The sequence below is a fragment of the Grampus griseus genome, assembly GCF_964374135.1.
Source record: "Grampus griseus genome assembly, chromosome: 1".
In the NCBI taxonomy this organism is placed as follows: domain Eukaryota; kingdom Metazoa; phylum Chordata; class Mammalia; order Artiodactyla; family Delphinidae; genus Grampus; species Grampus griseus.
This window is the reverse complement of record NC_139017.1, coordinates 70023778-70046955: the sequence shown is the minus strand read 5'-3', so window position 1 is coordinate 70046955 and position 23178 is coordinate 70023778. Positions and strand designations below refer to the sequence as shown.

The window sequence follows — 23178 nt, the reverse complement described above, 5'->3', positions numbered from 1 at the left end:
TTCATGGACGCATATATTTGTCAAAATTCATCAAATTGTATACTTTAAATCCATGCAGTTTACTCTGCATAAATTATTCAATTATTTGTAAAAAAAATTAAAATAAATATAAAGAAAGAAATTATAGTAATGTCTTGAATCTTAATGCCCCGACTGTTACCTTCCTGACTAGTTGGGAAAATAATTGCCTCATGAATCTTCTCTCAAATATTCCTTCGACTCTCCCTGACTGCTTACAGGTACTACTATTTGCCCTTGGTTTGAAGATCTGCATAAGGGGTTCTGGGAGGGAGGTCCTCTATACACTCGGAACTATTCTGTAGGCTGTACAGCCCCTCTGGTGTCCCCATTTCTGCTGGCATTTCCTGATTCTGTCCGGCTTATAGGTTGCTGTCCTTGGTGCTGCTTGCACCTCTTGCATGCACTCCTGGAGAGTGGCTCTCACTGTCCATAGGAAGCTACCTCAATCCTGTCTTTTTCCCTTAAGGATTTTTTTCTCTCTTAAGTCAAGAGAGAAAACCTGCCTTTTGTCACAACTCTTTTAGATGGGTTTCCCACAGCTGGATCTAGTGTCATGTTCCCCTTCTCCTGTATACCTTATTCGTTCTGGAGCTCAAGGTGGGGAGGCATTTGGAGCAAAATTTAAGGACAGACACAGACTACACCTGGATTCCTTTCTCCCTCTAAAAGCCAGGCATACATTATGGATTGCATATTGTACCTACTAATATGGAAACTAGAATGGTAAGTCCCTCTTTCATAATAAAAATATGTATTTCCTCTTTAAGAAGGCAATTATTTTTTCCCTTGGCAAATGATCTTGTTAGTTGAATTCATTAGTCAAGGCTAAAAGCCTCAAATCAGATTGCATTTTGATATATGTTATACTTCCTGATGTCTAAGCTTCTGACACCCAAGGGGAAAAACATAAAATTTGAATACTTTTATGCTTGAGGTGTTTTCAAGGTTTGCAAAGCATCATTTCATTATTTACTTAACGTTATCAACAATGGCTGGTGTAAAATCAATGATGTCCATAAATTGTATCAGTTGAGGTGCATCAGTCCTCAGTGAACGTCTAGCTTCTTTCCTTAAGGTCTATTGTTTTCAAAGCTAAAACAGTTCAGTGTAACACTAGGTGATAGAGGCTAACAATTTCAATTATTCCTTTTCTGCCTCAGCAGAACTTATGAATAAAACTGCTTCTGACATTTTTGCTGGCATACTTAAAAAAATGTTTTTTCTTCATTGGTAGACACCCAATATCTGTCAGTCAATTGAGGAATTGATTAGGAGTCACTGAGCAATGGAAGGGGATGTCTTCCTTTGAGCCTACTAATTGCCTTGCATCTCTACACCCAATGCCAGCTCAGGTCATGAGGGCTCCTGAGTGACACTAAGCTTTACCATCTGAGTCATGTAAATCATTGGCTCTACTGACCTTCCAAGATTGATGTTGATGCTTCTGTAGCCATCAAATAGTGGATGTTGAATAATTAAACAGTAAAACTGAGCTGCAACTTGTAGGAGGAATGTTTGATCTTATGAGAGATGAAGTATCTTGAAGACTACAAATTCTGTGTGGGCTGGGGTGTGTATGTGTGTGTGTGTCATATACCTGCATCTATCTTTATCTATCTATCTATCATCATCATCATCGTCATCAATCATTTGTCATCTATGTATCTATGTATAAATTTGTGTTAGTCTGCTCTGGCTGCCATAACAAAATACCACAGACTAGGTGGCTTAAACATCAGATATCTATTTTCTCACAGTTCTAGAAGTCCAAGATCAAGGTGCTGGCAGAGTTGGTTTCTGGCGAGACCTCTCTTCCTGCCACTTTCAGGCTTTGCAGATATCTGTCTTGCTGTGTCTTCACATGGCCTTTCCTCTGTGTGCATGAAGAAAGATAGAGAGGGCTCTGGTGTCTCCTCTTCTTCTTAGAAAGACACCAGTCCAATTCAATTAGGGGCCACCCTTATGACCTCATTTAACCATAATTATCTCCTTAAAGGTCCTATCTCCAAGTATAGTCACATTGAATTTTGAGAGAATACAATTCAGTCCATTATACTATCTAATCAGACAATTTGGAAGCTCTCTCCCATTAAATAGAATGTGTTATTTTAAAAAATCTTAATACTGATGTATAGTTCATGAAGAAATAGTATATACGTGGATAGAACAAAGCTTTTTGGTTGTTTCCAATTTGGTAGCTGGAACAAAGCATGTACAACAGAACATCAGCCATGCCACTATCAACCCCACAAAAATGGAAACAAGATGTTTAGAACAAACTGTTTATGTAGAGATAGTACATAAAAAGATTTTGATCCCACTTAGATCAACCGGTCACGATTGCATCCTCATGATCCTGGCTAGACCATTTCTCCTTTCTCATCAACAGGCCCGGGAGCTGAAGGCCCAACTGCCCTGCCTTCACATGTGTCTCTACTGTGAAAGGAATGCAGAATTTACTCAAATGCTGATCACTATGTTCCTAGATAATACACAGACTCAGGCACAGAGGAAGTTGGCAGAGCTTTCACCCAGCCTGATGTCCCCTATAGCCCAGCCTCTTGGGATGCTGAGCCCTGGAGGGAAAGAGGTAGCATGGCTGGAGATAACAGAGATAATGACACAGGCTGCTTCTCAGGGTCTCTGTGAGCCACTATGGGTACAGAGCTAGTGGTCTATGGCTGACAGTGCACATGGGACATTCTCATAGTTTTCTGCAGCATCTTCAAGGTCCCTGTCTTGATTGATGGCCAGCCCTGCAGAATCATCTAGATGTGCCTTCTTCAACTCTGAATAGATGACTACAGGCTCCTAGTGGAAAAAAAAAACAAAACACAGAGAGTAAGTACCTAAATGTAGGTGAGGAAGAGCAGAGGGGAAAGCAAGCCAGGAAATATGACCCACCTTATCCTCCCAGTGTTTCTTTGGTGAATTTGCTGTTGAATGGGAAGAGGAAAGAAAAGTATTAAACTGTGGGTACTACATTGTAACTTACAACCTACTCACAGTGCATTCCAAGCCAATCTTTCCTCTGCTGACTCATTTCCTGTCTCCTCTGCTGAATTCTTCCAAAGCCCTCACAGAGCAAGAATCTCATCCTCACACAAACAATAAAGCCTTTCCTCTGCCCATAAAATTCCCAGAATGACTTTCTTGAAAATATCTTCCTTTTTCCACAGCTCATCACAACCCCAGCAGAGCAACTCTGTTATTTCCACCTCCCTACTACTATTTAGGGCCTCTATGGCTACATTGATCATCTGGGAGAAGGAAGTAAATATGATTCACTTCACTTTGCACAGAGAAATTGGAGGAGGCAGCTCCAATAGGGACTTGGCATTCTAAGGCCAAACAGAAAATGCCCAGTAAGCCAAAGATACGCAGTGCTAACATTGAGAAAATTCAGTGTGTGTATTTCTCCTAACCTACCAAGGGATTCTTTGGATCTCTTTCATTTAGTTATTCAGCCAATAAGCATTCAGTGAACAATGACCTTCTATTAAGCATTGGTAAGCCATAAAGTGGCAAAAATGACATAAACTCAGTCCATACAATTAAGAATCTTATCATTTTTAAGGAGAGAAATAGAGAAACAGACATGGAAACAAATGCAAGAAGTATTATGAGCACCAAGATAAAAATACATATTAAACTATGCTGTTGCCACAAAGGGTAATCAGTTCCTCTCAGGTTAGGAGATAGGGAGGGCTGGTGGGAATTACTGAGTTTCACGATGATAACTGAATTATTTCTTGAAATGTGAGCAAGGGTCACAGACAAACTAGAGGCAAGAACATTACAAGACAAATAAGAAGCACGAGCACCAAAGCACAAAACCACCCAGTTTGATCAAAGAAATGTTAAGAGTTCAATATGGCTAAAGTAAGGACATAAGGCAGAGCTTAGAGGAGGGACAAAATCACAGGGGAAGGCAAGGGTCATGCTTTAAAATGGAGAATCACTGAGGGCAGTTAACCTAGACAATGATGTGATCAATTGTGCATCTCAGAGGGATCACACTGGAAACAGGTCGTTACAAGGTTGGAAGGAGAATGAGATTAGAAATAAAGAGACCAGTTAAGAGAATTACAATTGTCTACACATTAGATAATTAAAGACTTAATTTATTATGCCTTTGTTCATTTATTATGTTCATTTATTGTTCATTTATTATGCCTATGTTCATTCATTCATTAAAGAAAAATTTGAGGGGGCCTATCATTTTCTAAGCATAACACTATATGCTACTGATATATTAGCAAAGAAATAAGGTGTCTGTCCTTAAAGAGTTTATGGGGTAATTGTGGCAGTGTAGACAGGTAAGAGGGAATGGATATGATTATAGGATTGGTAATATAAGAGGAGCAGTTAATGCCTCTCATGTTGGATTCATATTGAGATGACTCTTTGATCAAAAACCCCTTGCTGGATTTGATAAAACACTGCCACCTTACCTCTACTTGTGTCTCACCTGAATTTTCTTTTGTATCTTGGATGCTGCAGATCTGGGAATAAACCAGGTTGCTCTCACCAAGATCCACTGCAAAACAATAGATCACAGTTGGCTGCAGTCAAGAGCTCACACTATAAACTCTTCTTCCCAGTCACCAAGTTTATAACCACCTTCTAACCTTGACATAGTGACAGAAATGACATTTTTATATTGAATATGACTGAACCATGGACTGTTGCTCAATCTCTCTTCCCTCCCTGGTTCCTCCCTGGAGCCCTCTGTTCCTTAGGAAGTTCTCACCATTGCTGTACACTGGCTGCTGTTCCATTGGGTCTGGTGGTTCAGAGTAAGTGGGTTCTTGGGGGTCTGTGTGGGAGGTTCTAGAAGGTTCCTTAAACTCCTTGGGACTGTAACTGTGACAGAAGGGGAGAGAGACAAAAAGGAGAAAATTATTTGTGGATTACACAGAATCTCAGGAAAATCAATATCCAGGAAGAGCTCAGCATGGTTCATGTGAAAATATCATGGCTGCTACTCTGAGTCTTCATGCTTCTTTTGAGAAAACGTCAGAAGTATGGCACAAGACAGAGCCAGGGCAGCATCACAGAGAAGGCCAGCTGAGGCAAGGTCAGAGGACAAAGGCTACATAGTTCAAGGTCCCTTTGACAGAGTAAACACTTGTGTTTGCCTATTTTTTATTACTTTCAAAAGTTTAAATGTTTCAACATTGGTACACAAAGGCTTCTGCATTCCACAGAAGTTGACCTTTGTCCTTTTTTAGGTTCCTTTCAGTTTTCTACCTCATATTACAATGATCTACCTTTCCTGTAAAATATTATGAAGGCTTTTCAGGAAAAGTATTTTTTTCCAATTTCATTTCCTTCTGCAGTTAATATTGTGAGTTGAACATTGCCAGCATTCAATAATTGTTTCCTGAATGAGTGTATGAGTGGGGAAATGAGTGATAAGGGAGTGAATAAATGTAGCCTTATGAAAGATGATATCATTAAGACATCAGTGATCAATTCTCTACTGGCGCACACTTAAGGAAGGAGATAAATTAACCATGGATAGTAAATAACATTATTTCTGTGTATAAGTAGGTATAAGTGAGTATTATTCACAACTATGATCAAAAGTGGCCTTCTTAATCACATTTTTTATTTCATAAGAATTTGAAATTTTAATAGGAAATGAGTAAAATATTTTTAATGTACATATTTCCATGTTCTATCTTGTGAGCATAACTAAAATGAAAATGCTGACAGCACAAGAAGCAGAGACCTCACCTAGGTGTTCCAGTGGTGGAAAGTCCTCCTGAAAAACAAAAAAAGGAACATTGATGATAAGTGATCTCTGTGGACAATGTGCTCTATGTTAGAATATCCTTTCCCAGAAATCAAATTCAGTCTAGATTTCAGCTATGGCAAACCTTTGAGAACATCCGGCTCCACCCCTTATGTCATGTTATAGATAAAGAAGGTGGGGTCTGGAGAGACATTTGCACAGAATCACACTTATTCTCAATCATTCAATCAGTAATAGCAGCATGAACTCTAAGTAGTTGTGACGAAGTAGCAGAAGAGAGACAACTTAATATTTAACTCTAGATCAAGTGCTTCCCATACTCCCACTTCTCTATTCTCACTGCAGCCCTATGAGGTAGAGACAAGGAGACTGAGGCCTAGAGGGGGGTTAAAATTAATACTTGTTACACAAGTATGACTCAATAGGACTACCAGAATAAGCCCAGACCTTTCTTTATCTCTGACCTTGCAAATCCATTTCAACAACATTGGGTGCATATTGTTTTCTCCATACCCCTTCTTTCCTTCGCTTTCACCTGGCTAATACCAATTTATCTTTCCTCCTCCAGAGCTTTCCCTGATGCCAACAGGCTGGATTAAGTGACCTATATCCATGCACATAGAACCCTGCAATATTAAAATTACTATATTGTATTTTAATTATCTATTTCTGTGTTTGCCTCTAACTCTCTCCTTCGTGAAAAGGTGTGTTACTTGAAGGCGCAAAACTTGTCTTAATTATTTTTCTATTTCCAGTGCCTAGAAGTTTGAAAATATTTAGTAAAGATTTGTTAAACGACTGAACAAATTAAACTATGTACTATGAGGACTAAAAGAAAAACAAGTTGACAATTTTTTAATAGGTGACTACATGTAAACCTAATTTGGAAGCCTACTCCATCAGCCTTGAAAATATGCCAGCTTTCCATCAACACAAAAATATTGAAATCTTTCTGGCCTGCCCAGTACAGCCTCCTCCCAGTTTCCCATCTCTGCCCTTTGCCTACTTATCTGTGGCTCTATATCTGTCTCACTGGGCTTAGAGGACACAAGTTATTTCCCAAAGTAAACATATTCAGCCTTACCTCTCATGGAAAATGACTGATTAATGCCTACAAACCCCATCTTTGGGAACCAGGTGTCCTGAGTTAAACTAGAGGTGTGTAAGTGTGATCCTGGCCTGTATCTCTCTCCTCAGGGCCATTGTAACCATATCAATCAACAACTAATACCCTTACTTGTAAGCAGGTTAACTAAGTCCCAGGATGCATCTGAGAGTCAGATTATCTCTTCATCTGCATAAAGGAAAACAGACCCAGAAGGTGGCTATTTATAATATAAGCTAGTATTCACTAAAGATATATGGGCCAGGCACTGTGCTAAGCAGTTTACATAGATTGTCTCATAGCACCTAAAAGGTGTATACTATTATTATGACCATTATACAGCTAAGGAGACTGGAGTTTGGAGAGTTACATTACTGGAATTTAATTCCAAGCAGTTATAGAGTCAATAAATATATCACTCCCTTAGGTAACTTGGAGGAAACACTCAGGCTTAAGGAGCAGAGTCCTTCACTTTTAGATGAATTTGAAAGGCCTGAGCTCTTCCCTGAGAAGACTGGTCAATAATGAGAAGGAAGACTTTGCTATGAGGGAAGTACAGTAGACAAGATTTTGAGATGTGAAAGGCAGAGATCCTCTGATTGACACTGTCAGAATTCCTTAGTTGAGTTTGCTATTTAAAAAAACATTTCCCTTAGATGTAGAGGACAGAATCTCCTGGGTTTCTGCCCTCATGGATCACATTAAATAATGATTGGTAATCTTTCCTTCCCTTATGTTATTTGGTGTTGTACTGACTGAGCAACCTGTTTTTTTAATATTATCAACTGCAATACTGAGGTTCTAATGTCTGCACTTCTAGTATGTTACTGATTAATAAATGACATCCAGATAGGTAATGAGATAGAAAAGTAATTTTTAAAGTAGGAGGTACAACCAGCCTTTTACAAGTCACCAAGATGTAATGGAGAGTATATGGACTCAAGGGCTAGGGAGACCCCAGTTAAGACCTAACTCTGACTCTTAGTAGATACACATGAATTTGGAAAGGTGTCTAACTTCTCCAAATCTTCATTTCTTCATCTTTAATATGGTTATAATGATATTGGTTTAATTGAAGTGAAATGTACATACTGAAAAACTGAGAGAATTAGACACTATAAAATTGCATATAATAGACTCTACATGAATGACAGATTTTATGATGAGTACTATCAGGGTTAGTGCTACACACATAATTGTATATGTAATATTATTTAAGAAACTATTAAGTAGCTTTAAATATCAGTCATAAAATGATGATGCCATTTTTTATACAAAGAAGAGGAAGGATGGATGCTCATTGATTGACCTGAAAGTGGAAGTCAGAAGACAATGCTTAACCACTATCATTAAGGAAAGTATGTAAAGCTTTCATTAAATTGAGACCCAATTATTTGTTTATTTGCTTGATTTTCAATATGAGCCCTGAAAAAGGAAAACAGAACCATTTGGTCTGACAGAAAAAGAGAGTTCATGTTACACCACAGAGAAAGACAGAAAGTAAAGGATTAGTAATTCCAGATATAAAGTCTTGAAACCTTATAAGCACCCAAAGCACTGAATAAAACAGTCTATTCACTCAAAGATTTCTGATCCATGAAAAAACATTCAGAGAGAAAAATAAAAGCAATCACATAAGAAAAAGGCAAGGATTATGACAGATTTCTTGTTAGAAACCATGCACACAGGAAGACAGTACAGCATCTTTAAAATATTGAAAGAAAACAAAATTTTCAACCCAGAATTCTATGCCAGTAAAAATATATTTCACAAATGAATGCAAAACAGAGACTTTTACAGACATACAGAAGCTGAAATAATTCACCACCAGCAGACCCATACTACAAGAAATGTTAAAAGAAATCTTTTAGGTGGAAAGAAAATGATACCAGATGAACATATGGATATACAAAAAGGAATGAAGAACATTGGAAGTGGTAACTTTATAAGTAAATGTATAATATTTTAAAATTATATGTAAACTTCTTTAAAAGATAGTTGTTTACAAAATTAATAGCAATGTAACAGGCAGGGGAGAAATGGAGTACACAATGGTAAGATTCTTATGCTATACATGAAGTGATAAAATGTCACTTGAAAGTAGACTGTGATAAGTTAGATATGTATACCATACACTCTAAAACAACCACTAAAATAACAAAGCAATGAGTTATATAGATAATAAGCCAAAAAAGGAAATAAAATGGAATCATAAAAAATACTCAAGTGGTCCAAAAGAGGGTAGAAAAAAAAGGAAACGGAAAACAAAGAACAGATGAGACAAATAGAAAACAAATAGCAAAATAATAGATTTAGGGACCTAACCCTATCAATAATCACATTAATCTAAATGGTCTAAATTTTTAAAATTAAAGGGTAGAGACTGCCATATTAGATTAAAAAAATCCAAGTTAACTATATGCTATCTATAAAAATACACTTTAAATATAGAGGCACAGGGCTTCCCTGGTGGCGCAGTGGTTGAGAGTCCGCCTGCCAATGCAGGAGACACGGGTTCGTGCTCTGGTCTGGGAAGATCCCACATGCTGCGGAACGGCTGGGCCCATGAGCCATGGCCGCTGAGCCTGCGCATCTGGAGCCTGTGCTCCACAACGGGAGAGGCCACAACAGTGAGAGGCCTGCGTACCGCAAAAATAAAAAAAATAAAAAAAATAGAGGCACAAATAAGTTAAAAGGGTAGAAAAAAGAAATATCATGCTAACATTATTTATATTAATATATTAATGTCAAAGAATATTTCAGAGTAAATGATGCTACAGGAATAAAAAGGTCATAAGGATAATGTGGTCATTTCATCAAAAACACATAACAATGATAAATATTTGTGCACCTAATAATAAAGTTTCAAAATACATGAAGAACATGTGATAGAATTGCAAGAAGAAATGGAAACATTTACAAATATTGTTGAAGATTTCAATACCCTTCTCTCAATAACTGATAGATCAAGTAAAAAGAAAATCAGAAAGGATATAGAAGACTTCAGCAACACTGTCAATCAAGTTCACAAACAAACCCATAGTACAAGAAATGTTAAAAAGAAGTCCTTCAAACTGAGAGAGAATGATACCATATGGATGTATGTATATACAAAAAGGAATGAAGAATTCTGGAAGTGATAACTAAGTGGGTATTACCTAGACATCAAGCCAGAAAAAGAAATGACAAGAAAATAAAACTACCAAATCAATATCCCTTATGAACATAGGTGCAAACGTTCTTAAAGATTTTAGCAAATCAAATTCAAAAATTATAAGCAAGTGAGGTTGACCCCAGAAATGCAAAGCCAGTTCAACATTCAAAATCCAAAACCTGTATCACTAGACTAGAAAATAAAATCATATGATCATCTCAATCAATGTAGAAAAAACATTTGTCATTTCTTCTGTAAAAACTGTCAGCAAATTACAATTAGTAGAGAGTTCTTCAGCCTAATAAACAGCAGCTACAAGAAATCCACAGCTAATATTATCATATGCAGTGGTGAAAGTCCAAACACTTTCCCCCCTTTAAGTTCAAGAACAAGACAAGTAGGTCTATTCTCAACACTTCTATTCAACATTGTACAGGAGGTTCTAGCCAGTCCATTAAGGCAAGAAAAAGAAATAAAAGGAATCCAGATTGGAAAGTAAGGAGTAAAATTATCTTTATTCCCAGATGACTTGATCATCTATGCAGAAAAATCTGATGGAACCTACAAAACTAATACTAGAATTAATAAGTGTGTTTAGCAAGGTTGCAGGATATGAGATCAATGTACAAAAATCAACTGAATTTCTATATACTAGCAACAATCAGAAATTAAAATTTTAATTTCATTCTCATAATATCTATTAATTTTATCTACTAACAAATATCACTGTCTTTATATGCTTTTCAAATATATCTCAGAGTTTATGGTTTGTACTTATGGCTATTGTCTATTTTTGTTGTTGTGACAAGTGGAGGACTTTGTTTTTCCTTCTTTTTGTTTTCAGTAAGCTTTGGACTGGGGTTGGAACAGTAAATACTTAACTTTCTAATTTTTAAATGGAAGCTAAACTCTGTTCTCTGATTTAAATCTCAAATTAAATACATGGAGTAGTAACTTCATTAAGAAATTTGTTGTACCTTTTTGTCACTGCCACAGAGTGGCAGTGATTAGAACTGAGGGCTTAGTACTTGGAAAGGGATAATTGACCTTTATAGGATGTACTACACAAGTCCAAGTTATTACAGCAATGGCAAAAGTCACAACATCAAAGAGTAAGATATAGTCACTCACCTGAATTCCTTTGGGTCCTGAAGTAACACACCAGAGCAGCAGTAGCAGCAAGGCCAAGGATACTTAGCAGTCCTGCAGTGACCCCCTTGGTGATAAGCGTTATTTTGTTACTGGAAGGCCCTAAGTAAAGAGACCTATACTTGAGTTCAGGGCCAAATATTTTTTTATCTAGACAAAAAACATGTATGTGGGGGCTAGCTATATATTAGGACAGGTTTTGCCAGGTTCTGATTTCTCAATTTGAATCATTTACAGTATAATTTGTAATTTTCAAAATAATAGCACATGAGAGTGATTGCCAGAATCTAACATTAAAATGTATTCCTTTTCCCTCCCTCACCCCCATGAAATCAGTACCAGTCTCCAGAAACTTCAAGCCTTGTTTTCATGTTAATAACTCTTTGACACTGGGAGAATTTCTACAGTCTATTGGAGAAATATTTTATTGCTTATAAATGTAACCTATAGCCCAGGTACCACCAACCCACCTGTGACGCTGAGTGTCACCATCTCACTGCGCTGGACCCCCAGGCCATTGTCAGCCCCACAAGAGAAGTTCCCAGAATGCTCTGCCATCAGAGTGAGGTTGAAGGATGCTCCTCCTCCAAAGGGGTCCGAGATGCTCCCCAGGGTGACATTCTTGTGATAAAACCAGTACAGGATCGGGGGAGAGCCTCTTTGGGCCTCACAGCGAAGCTCTAACACATCTCCCACCATAGCCTGGGCCCCAGCAGGGTGGAAGGTGAAGACAGGATGAGACACTGGAACTGAGGGAAGCAACATAGTTCATGAGCAGCTTTAATTAAGTATGTGTACAAGATAAGTTAATAAAGGAAATATTTAGTTTAGTTTAGTAGTAGGAACATAGACCTGGGATTCAGGAAAACCTGAGTTTAAATCCCGTCTCTGCTCTTTATTAGCCCTGTGATCTTGATGTTTTAAAAACTTTTTACTAGCTCCAAGTCTCAGTTTATTCCTTCGTAAAATGGAGCTAATAATAATTATATCACAAGCTATGGTAATAAGAATCATGTATGTAAAATGCTCGATAAATGTTAGCTACTATTACTGATAGAAATAATAACTAAAAGCAAGGTTTGTTTCTCCATATCATTGATTGACTCCTGAGACTTAGCTTTAAACCTAGACTTCCACACCTATCTGAAGTAGGACCTCATTACCTTTTACCCAGTTACCTTGCTTTATTTTTCTGCATAGCATTAACACTAACATCTATCAATCTATGTATCTATGTATCTCTCTCTTATTTATCTATCTATCATCTATCATTGTTGTATATCTGATTCCTCTAATAGAATGTACGTTTCATAAGGATGAGGACATATCTGTTTGTTCATTTTTGTATTTCCGGCTGCTGGAACTTTGTCTTGGCATGTAATAGTTCATCAACAATTCGTGAATGAGTGGATGACAAAATTGATCCAGATTGGCCCCAAAATATCCAGACACAGCAATAACAATATGATTTCCATTTTACTTTGTGATTATAGAAATAGGACAGCCAGGAAAAACAGAAAATCACTATGTTTTTAATTAATATATGGAATTATTAATCAATAATTAATTAATGTGAACTGTGAGATTGCTGATTCTGCTAAGTTGTGAGGGAACCTGGATGAGCCAATCTGTGTGCAGTGCTTTAGATATAAGCTGTGTGCTTCATTGGCAAGAGAAGTTTGGTAAGGATCTTAAGCTTTGCTTTGCATCTGAGATTGGCTAAAGGGGAGGGAACATGGAGACAATCCATTGAATGGGAATAATTCACCCTTCTGTACATCCTTTACAATATATAGTGACCTGGGCCAAATGCGAAGAGTCTCCGGGGTAAGGCTTTATACATTCTTTGCACATCTCAGTGTGCCTTTCCACCCATGTCACCACCTCATATATTTTTATCCAATTTTTATTGCTGTAAAATGCTCATAACTTAACATTTTCCATCATAAACTTTTTAAGTGTACAGTTAAGTGGTATTAAATAATTTCATGACATTGTGAAACCAATACCACCATCCATCTCCATAACTTTTTACCTTGTAAAAGTGAAATTCTATACCCGTTAAACAATAACTCCCTATACTCCATTTCCCCACCCCGTGACAAGCACCAGGCTACTTTCTGTTTCTATGATTTTGACTAACCTAAACATCTTATATAAGTGGGATCATACAGTATTTGTCTTTTATTGACTGGTTTGTTTCACTTAGCATAATGACCTCAAGATTCATCCAGGTTGTAGCATAATTTTCTTTCTTTTTAAGTCTGAGTAATATTTCATATTATGTGCATACCACACTTTGCTTATCCATTTATCTATTGATAATGGATATTGGGTTATCAACAGATAAACGGACTGGGTTGTTTCCATGTTTTAGCTATTATGAATAATGTTGCTCTGTACACGCGTGTACAAATATCTTTTTGAGAATATATTTTCAGCGTCGGGGGATGTATACCCAGAAGTGGAATTTCTGTATCATACGGTAGCTCTATTTTTAATTTTCCGAGGAGCCTCCATAGTGTTCTCAATAATGATTTCATCATTTTACATTCCTACCAACATTACACAAGGATTCCAATTTCTCCACATCCTAGCCAACACTTGTTATTTTCTATTATTTTTATAGTACCCATCCTAATGAGTATGAGGTGGTATTTCATTGTAGTTTTGGTTTGCATTTCCCTAATAATGAGTGATGTTGAGCATTTTTTTCATGTATCTAATAGCCATTTTTATGTCTTCTTTGGAGAAATGTCTATTCAAGTCCTTTACTCATTTTTTTAATGAGTGCCCCATGACGCCAGCCCCTGCCTCTCAACCCACAACGGCAGAGTCCACAAACCTTATGACATCAGAAAGGGTATAGGTGCCAGCCTGACCCTAGCTCCCACCCTACCCCCTTGCTTTGCCTGCATTGGTGGAACCTATGACTCAAGGGATCCCAGACACGAGAGAACAGCCCACCATCCTGGGGCACCAGGTGATGATAACAGCAACACTTCAGGAGCAAAGCAGCAGTAACTCCGGAGGCACAGGAAGTGATAATAGAGCCACACTTCTTATAGAGAGAGGGGAGGATGGAAAGTGACTACTCTCAAACATAGCCAGAGGCAGCTTAGGTAAGAGAAACCAAAAACTTATGCCATACCACCATCTACTGGAAAACAAAAGAAAGGCCTCTGATATCTAACTGTCACCACATCAAGTGCACCAGCAGAGAAACTACCCATCAAGTACCATGAAGAATCACAGTAACACTGTACCACAAAAAGAAACTGGCAATTCTCCAGAAACCAAACTTACAGTCATGAAATATTGTGATCTAACTGAGAAAGAATTCAAACTTACAGTCATGAAATATTGTGATCTAACTGAGAAAGAATTCAAAGAAAGTCAAAATAGTTGTCATTCAGAAACTCAACAAGCTACAAGAACACTCAGAAAGCCAGATTAATGAGCTCAGAAATAAAATTAATGAACAAAAGAAATACTTTACCAGAGATATTAAAACTCTAAAAAAGAGCCAAACAGGAATTCTGGAATTGAAGAACTGAATAAATGTTGAGAAGAATGCCTTGGAAAGCACTAGAAATAGATCAGACTATATGAAAGAGAGAATTAGTGATCTCAAGATAGAAATCTAGACATGATACAAGTATAAGAGGAGAGATAAATAAGATAATTTTAAAATGAGGGAATTCTCCAAGACCTATCTGACTCTTTTAGGAAAGGCAACATTAGTATAAGGGGTGTCCCAGGAGAAAACAGGGAGAGGCGAACAGAGAGTATATTTAAATAAATAATAGCTGAGAACTTCCCAAACCTAGGAAAGAAACTGGATATACAAATCCATGAAGCTAAGAGAACACTTAATTACTTCAAAGCAAAAATACCTTTTACAAGACATGTTATATTAAAATTGTCAAAAGTCAATCACAAAGAAAGAATTTTAAGGCAGTCTGGGGGAAAAAAGGATGGTAACCTACAAAAGAATCTCCATGAGCCTAACATCAGGTTTCTCAACAGAAATTCTACAGGACAAGAGGGTATGGAATGACATTCTCAAAATACTGAGAGATAAAAAGTGTCACCCAAGAATATTTTTTCCAGCAAAGTTATTATTCAGATATGAAGGAGAAACAAAGACTTTCCCATATGAATGAAAGCTGAGGGAATACATCAACACTGGTTCTGCTTACAAGAATTGTTGAAAGAAGCTCTTCTACAAAAAACAAAAAGGCAAAAGTACAAAACTTTGAGGAAACTGAAATAGACAGAATCAGAAAATTGCAGCTCTTTATCAGAATAGGTTTTAAACACTTTATTATAGCATAAAGGTAAAAGGGGGGAAGCCAGAAAAATAACTATAGCTACTTCAATTTGGTATAAAACTCACAATACAAAAAGAGATAATTTGAGACAATAAAAACATAAAAGGGGAAGAGGAAAAGGATGGAACCCATATAGGTAAATGAAGATAAGATTCTATCAGCAGAAAACAGACTATTTTATCTAGGAGAGGTCTTATGCAAGACCTCTCCTAGTGCAGTGTAACCACAAAATATAAGTCTAGAACAGAGATACAAAACATGAAAAAAGGGAAACTGAGAAAAATATCATAAAAAACCACAAAACCAAAATGGCAGGCAGAAACTTAAGGGGAAGAAAAAAATGGAGATATAGAGCAACCTGAAAATGAAAGGTAAAATGGCAATACTAAATTCTCCTTTATCAATAATAACCTTAAATGTAAATGGGTTGAATTCACCAATCAAAAGACATAGAGTGGCTAGATGGAGTAAAAAATAAGACCCAATTCTATGCTGTCTCCAAGAAACTCACATTACCTTTAAAGACAAACATAGGCTCATAGTGAAAGGATGGAAGATGATACTCCATGCATATGGCAGCCAAAAAAAAAAAAAAAAAAAGTGGGTACAGCCATGCTCATATCAGGAGAAATAGACCTCAAGCCAAAAAAGATAACAAAGGACAAAAATGGACATTAATTGTGATAAAGGGGACAATTCATCAAGAAGACGTAATAGTGATAAATATATATGCACGTAACATAGGAGCACCAAAATATACAAAGCAATTATTAACAGACCTAAAGGGAGAAATTGACAGCAACACAATAATAGTAGGGAACTGTAACACCCCACTATTAATGGATAGATCATACAGAAAGAAAGTCAACAAGGAAACAGCAGCCTTAAAAGATACATTAGACCAGATGGACTTGATAAATTTATACAGAACATTCCATCCAAATGCAGTAAAATACACATACTTCTTAAGTGCTCATGAAACTTTCTCAAGAATAGACCATATGTTGGAATACAAAACAAGTCTCAATGAATTTAAGAAGATTGAAATCATATCAACCATCTTGCCTGTTCACAATGGTATGAAACTAGAGATCAACCACAAGAAGAAAGCTGGAAAATCACAAATATGTGGAGACTAAACAACAAGCTGCTAAACAACTATTGGGTCAAACAAGAAATCAAAGGTGAATTGAAAAAATACCTGAAGACAAATGAAAATGAAAATATGACATACCAAAATTTAACTTTGCACATAAAGGAACTAGAAAAAGAAGAACAAATGAAGCCAAAAGTCAGTAGGAGGAAGGAAATGATAAAGATTCAAAGAGAAATGAAATATACACTAAAAAGAAAATAGAAAATATTGATAAAAACTAAGACCTGATTCTTTTAAAAGATGGACAAAATTGCCAAACCTTTAGCTAGACTCACTAAGAAAAATGAGAGAAGGCTCTGATAAATAAAATCAGAAACGAAAGAGGAGCTATAACAATGAATGCCCAGAAATACAAAGGATTATACAAGAATATTGTGGACAGTTATATGCCAACAAATTGAGCAACCTAGAATAAATGGGCAAATTCTTAGAATCACACAACCTTCTGAGACTGAATCATAAAAAAATAAAATCTGAATGACCAATCACTAGGAAAGAGACTGAAATAGAAATCAAAAACCTCCCAAGAATAAAAGTACAGGACCAGATAACTTCACAGGTGAATTCTACCAAACATTCAAAGGTGCTGTAAATCCTATCTTTCTCAAAATATTCAAAAAACCTGAAGAGAAGGGAATACTTCCTAACTTATTTTACAAGGCTAACATCACCCTGACACCAAAACCAAAGACAACACACAAAAAAGAAAATTACAGGCCAATATCTCAGGTAACATAGATGCAAAAATCCTCAACAGAATATTAACAAACCGAATACAACAGTACTTTAAAAGGATCATACACCATGATCACGTGGGATTTACTCCATGTATGCAAGAGTAGTTCAACATTGCAAATCAATCAACATGGTACATCACATCAATAAAATAAAAAATAAAAATCATATGACCATCTTGATAAATGCAGAAAAACCATTAGGAATGGCCTAAGTTCCTGAATGTAGAGTCAGAAGAAAGAATCCCAGAACTCTCAGGTAGAGGAAGAAAAAGTGGGGAGTCTGCTGGAATGTCACACCAGCAAGTAGCCCAAAAGAGAAGACACAGTCTATTCTGGGCTGTAATTGCTGCAGGCACCCCTACTAACCTGTGACACTGAGAGTCACTCTGTCACTGAGCTGGACCCCCAGGCCATTGTCAGCCTCACAGGAGTAGTTTCCAGAATGTTCTGCAGTCAGAGAGAATTTGAAGAATGCTCTTCCAGAGGGAACTGAGCTGCTCCCCAGGCTGACACCATCATGATAAAATCGGTACAGGATCGGGGGAGAGCCTCTCCAGGCCTCACAGTGAAGCTCCATCACGTCCCCCACCACAACCTGGGCCCCAGGAGCCCTGAGAGTGAGGACAGGGCGAGACACTGGAACTGAGAGAGATAGTAGACTGTCAGAGGACTCTGATGCTGTGACAGACTCATAACCCCACTCAAGAAACTTAAATATAGATATATCTCTTGAACCATGAAGAGTAATCCTAAATAATTTTGTTTTCATCACCACGGTCCTCTCCACAAATAAAATATCTTCAACTTTTGTCATCTTTGCCATTCCTTGGTTAGCTTCTAAATCTTCACAACTCTGTTCCTTTGCCTTCTTCCAAAGAGCCTCATGGCTGATAGAACGCCTAAACCCTGGCTTGTGAACCGAGGCTGAATAGAAGGAATCGGGAACTTACTTCTCAGTGTGACTTTAATCAGTTTACTGAGGATGGGACCGTGAATGTTGTCAGCTGCACAGTAGTATCTCCCAGCATCATGCTCCTTCACAGTGAGTATCTGCAGCTCTGCCGACAAGGAACGCTGGGTCTTTGTTCCCAAACTTCTCACTGTGCCCTCTCTGTGCCAGGAGAATGTGACAGTCCCTGTACCCTTGGCTACTGAGCAGATAAGGAGCAGATTTTCTCCTTCAATCAGCTGCCCCTCGGGGGGCCGGATCTCTAGATTTACATCAGACACAGGGACTCCTGGGAGGACACAAGATGACACATGAGGGTTCTCATGGCAGAAACTTCAGGGTCAAGGAGAAGGCTGGTTCTGTCACGAACAAGCCCATAGCAGCAGGTACAATAAGCAGGGGTCCAAAGTGGGCAATAAGGAATTAATTGTGCATGTTATTATAAAGGCAGAAACACCCCTCCCACCACATACAACAGTTCCCATTCTTGGGGAATGTGGGGACTAGGCTCCTGATCTTCTTAAACCTAATGCTGACTGCAGTCACATTTTATTTACATTTATATCTAAGGAATCTTTGGTGAGCTGATGGATCACAAAATAAGAGTGAACCCTGAGAATATTACTTCTATCCTGAAATTCAAACCCCTTTCCTATCCTTCAAGACTCTTCTCCAGTCTCACCTCCATCTTCCCACATTCTTTTCTGATTATTCCAGTTCATGTTTGTCTTCCACTTTTATTTTGGAATATGTTTAGGTCAACAAACGGAAGCAGCATAGGGACCTCTAAAGACTGCATGTGGTCATCTGTGTCTGTTGACTTTTTTTTTTTTTTTTGCGCTACGCGGGCCTCTCACTGTTATGGCCTCTCCTGTCGTGGAGCACAGGCTCCGGATGCGCAGGCTCAGCGGCCATGGCTCACGGGCCCAGCTGCTCCACGGCATGTGGGATCTTCCTGGACCGGGGCACGAACCCGTGTCCCCTGCATCGGCAGGCGGACTCTCAACCACTGTGCCACCAGGGAAGCCCTATCTGTTGACTCTTGAGAGAACATATCCTGTAAGTCTCTGTAACCACCCCCCCCACAGGGTTGGGGACCCAGTAACTGATCAATAACTGTTATTAACTGAGTTAGATGGAAGAGAATGTTCTAGGGACATTAGGCCAGTGTTGAACCTGAAGAGAGAAGGATACCAGGACAGCTGAAATTCTCCTCTCTGTTATGTTCAGTGTCCTAGGGAGTAGGAAATGTCATTGCTCTCCTCTCCTCTCCCCAGCTCTGACTCTGGAAGTGCAGCCCCACAGACACTCACTCTGCACATGTATCTGGGATCTCAAGCTTCTTTTCCTGACATGGTGAGTCACTGTCTCTGCCTGGCACCAGTAAGACCCTGAGTCTTCACTCCACATGGTAGGTAAATTGAGCTCTGGGGAGCTGCTCCAGCCTGATCCCAAGGCCTGCTCTTCTCTGAAGAAGCAGAATTGAAGCTGAATGTATGACCGCTGTGGAGGGAGCCAAGTCTCACATTTCAGAGTCACCGGTCTCCCCTCTATGGGCTGGGAGGGTCTGACTGTCAGCACAGGAGGGGGAAACAGCTCTAGAGAGAAGAACAAACACAGTTCCCAAGGTAGTGAGGTTCAGGGCTCCTGGAAAGATGCACGTGTGCTTTCAGCACCAGCTATCAGAACACAGAGACCCAAGTAGGTGGAACCACTTCCCATCTCCCTCCCATGACTGGAGGATTTTCATGAAATCCCCACTGATGAGCCCCTCCCTAAATCCTCACACAGTTTCCCTGCCAAGTCCTATTACCCACAGGAGGGCATCCATTACCTTGAACTTGAATTGTTAGAGGTTTTGAAATGTCTCTCTTTATTCCCCAAAAGATTTTCCTAGAAGCAGTACAATGATATTTGCCATTGTCCCTGGAGACTGAATTTAGTGTGAAGTTTGGTATAGAACTCTTCCTAATTTCTTTTTTATTTTTGTATAAAACTGTTTCAATTGTTGCTTCTTTCCCCTGGCATCTCAGAACAACATCATCTCCTTCAAAGACAGGGTGTGGAGCCTGGATGATCAGTCTGTCTGCAAAGAGTGGAGGAATGCAATCAATTTATTTCCTGATGCTTGTTTCTTCAAACTCTCATTTCTGCCCATGAAGAAAGAGCTGCAGTCCTATACATACCTGCAACTGTCCTCCATCAACATTTCCACATGATCCCAAAACCCAGTTCTCCCTTGTCCTAGGATAATGAACTAATTTCCAGAAAATATCCTTAAGAAATCCTTATACATATTGTTAAAAGAGAAGTTTTATACCATACATTTCTTCAGACCCAAGTCCCTTTTTCCTGGTGACTTCCCCCATACTTACCAATACTTACCAATACTTCTTACCAATACTTACCAATACTTCTCTGGATGGAGAGGATGGACAAGGCAGCATTCTGTTGCTGTCCTATCTCCTTATTTTCCCCACTGGGGTCAATACATCAAATATCCTCATGCCTGTTTACAGCCCTGCCTAGGCTCCCTGCATTAGCATAGCCCTTAGACATGCTGCCCAGTGGTTTAATTTCAGAGACTCCCTCCTTTCTTTCCTCACCAGATAAAAAATCCATATGTACGGGGTCACTGGGAGAGGATCTTCGAGTCTTGCATTTGTAATATCCAGTCTCGTGTATTTGGATCTGTTCAGATTTATTATCCAACAAATGATCATCATGATACCAAGATATGTCTCCTTGGGCTGGAGAAAGGGAATCTCTGCATGTGAGAGTCACTCTGTCATTTTTGAAGTTTGTAGACCATGGAGGATTGAGGAGAAGAAAAGCTTTTGGAGTTACTCCTGAATAGGAAATGGAAAGACGAAGGCAGGTAAAGGTGAATGAGAGGTGGGTGGGGCGTAAGGAAGGGCCCAGCTGCAACTAGGAGTTTTTCTGGGCTAATTCCTATTAGGACTAGGGCTGGAAATGGAGCAGACACAACTTGGGGAACTGCCTGGGACAGAATCTGTTCTTTGTCATTTTTTGCCTAGTAGCAGTGGATGGGTAGGTGTCATGTGGGATAGGTCTCAGGTTCCTGGTATGGGCTCAGAGAAGTTCAGGAGACATGATTTGTAGTAAGGCATACATTGTGAGGGCCTCTGAAGGTGGGCTGATTCTGAAGTGCTCTTGTCCTATACCTTCCTGTCAAGGTAAAAGTCAGCCTGGGATGTATATACCTCAGAAGCAGTTTCTAGACTCTGAAAAACCAGTACCTACTTGGTTATTAATATCTAATGAACAAGATTTGTTTCACTTACAATTCTTTTAAACTTCGCTTAATTTGAGAGTCTATGGGGAAGGCAACATTTTTCTACTCTCCGCCTAAGGTGAGTATAATCAGTAATTGATACAGGATATAAAAAATTTGAACAAAGGGGCATGGACTGCTTGCATAATCATATTTGTATATATAATTGCAACTAACCAATGGGACCAGAAATTGAAACAGTGTAGTGACATGAGCTTCTTTTGGAGATGTATAAAGATTTGGCTCTAGCATTTTCCACTGTGAATAGGAGATATTTCTATGTTCTTTGATAGTGGCACCAGCTTGGACATACAGAGGGGTCTTAGGGAATAGAGGAGATCAGATTTGAGTTTCTCTCAATATCAGCCTCCTGCCTCTGCCTTTCCTTCTGCAAATATTTCCTTCCCCTCCGCACTGTGGCATTCAGTAATAGGGAAAGAACTGAAGACTGGAGAAGTCAGAGGAGAGTCTGCTCACCCACTAATGCAACAGGTGTGACCTCGGAGTAGCAATACCACTGATGTTGGCACATCACCACAGGCCTCATTTATGGGTACAGGCAGTGCTGGCTGGGAGGACCAATGCCCAGAGACCAGGAGGAACAGAGAAAAGGGAAAACTGACCTGATTGATCTCTTCCAGGAGCTGTGAGGGAGCCAAGATTTAAAGGTTAGCACAGAGTAAAGTTTTTCAAACCTTTTCACTTATGCAATTTGAGAAGTGTTCCAACAACCCAGCCACAACCACTTCTTCGGTTTTTCCTTCCCATTTCTTTGCCCCCATTCTATGATACCCATAGTCCCCAAACAAAGAAACAAAAAAGAATAGCCTATAATTTATTGTATAAATATGAATGACTTGTACCCACAATCCTGACTTTTCTCTTTGCTATTTAATACATAGCAGCTTCATAGTTCATTCCCCCCTGTCTTCCCTAGTCTGAACTCAGCCATGTAGAGACAGAAAAGGCCTTGGAGAAATGGTTTCTCCTCCCCTCATTACTTGGGTACTGTTCCTCCTACTTTTTCAATCTCTGGCTAAATACTGGCTTAAAGTCTCAGGAAGCGGGGTCATATTTCTCAGTAGATCTTCCCTTACTCAACTGAATTTTGAAAAATATTGTTTATGTGAGGGATTTAGAAGGGGTTTGGTGGAAAGAAACATCCAAGCTTCCTATGAGATGAAAAAGAAATGGTTGAAGAATCAAGGGTAATATACTTGGTTTGCTCTGTTGGCTTTGGTTTTCCTGGGATCCAGCTCTGCTCATTCTTCACCTCTTGTGTAAAGAAAAAAGTGTTGCCTGCCATTCCAGTTCTACAATGATCAAGCTATTAGCCATTGTAGTTGCCTACAGACAGTGTACTCTGAGGAATTCAGGATGAAGAAAGACAAGAAACGTTCTGGGCTTTGGATATATTGGCCCTTAGACAGTTAAGATGCATATCTAAGGGAAAGTTTCAAATGACCCCAGATTGTTGCATCTTCCCATACAGAGAAAAGCACTAAAATCGGTGAGAT

At 38.7% G+C, this 23178-nt stretch overlaps 1 protein-coding gene across 1 annotated transcript; it reads right to left on the bottom strand.

Annotated features, from left to right (window-relative positions):
* Positions 1-1772: 1772 nt before the first annotated feature.
* On the bottom strand, positions 1773-22208 carry FCRL3 (Fc receptor like 3; the record flags this gene model as incomplete). Its single annotated transcript, XM_082660405.1, is given in 14 exon segments — positions 1773-1892; positions 2716-2832; positions 2926-2957; positions 4493-4561; positions 4775-4887; positions 5764-5791; positions 11173-11292; positions 11661-11939; positions 17784-18059; positions 18368-18655; positions 19680-19964; positions 20201-20452; positions 20973-21215; positions 22139-22208. Coding segments are annotated over 14 exon segments (2292 nt in total).
* Between the last annotated feature and the right edge of the window lie 970 nt (positions 22209-23178).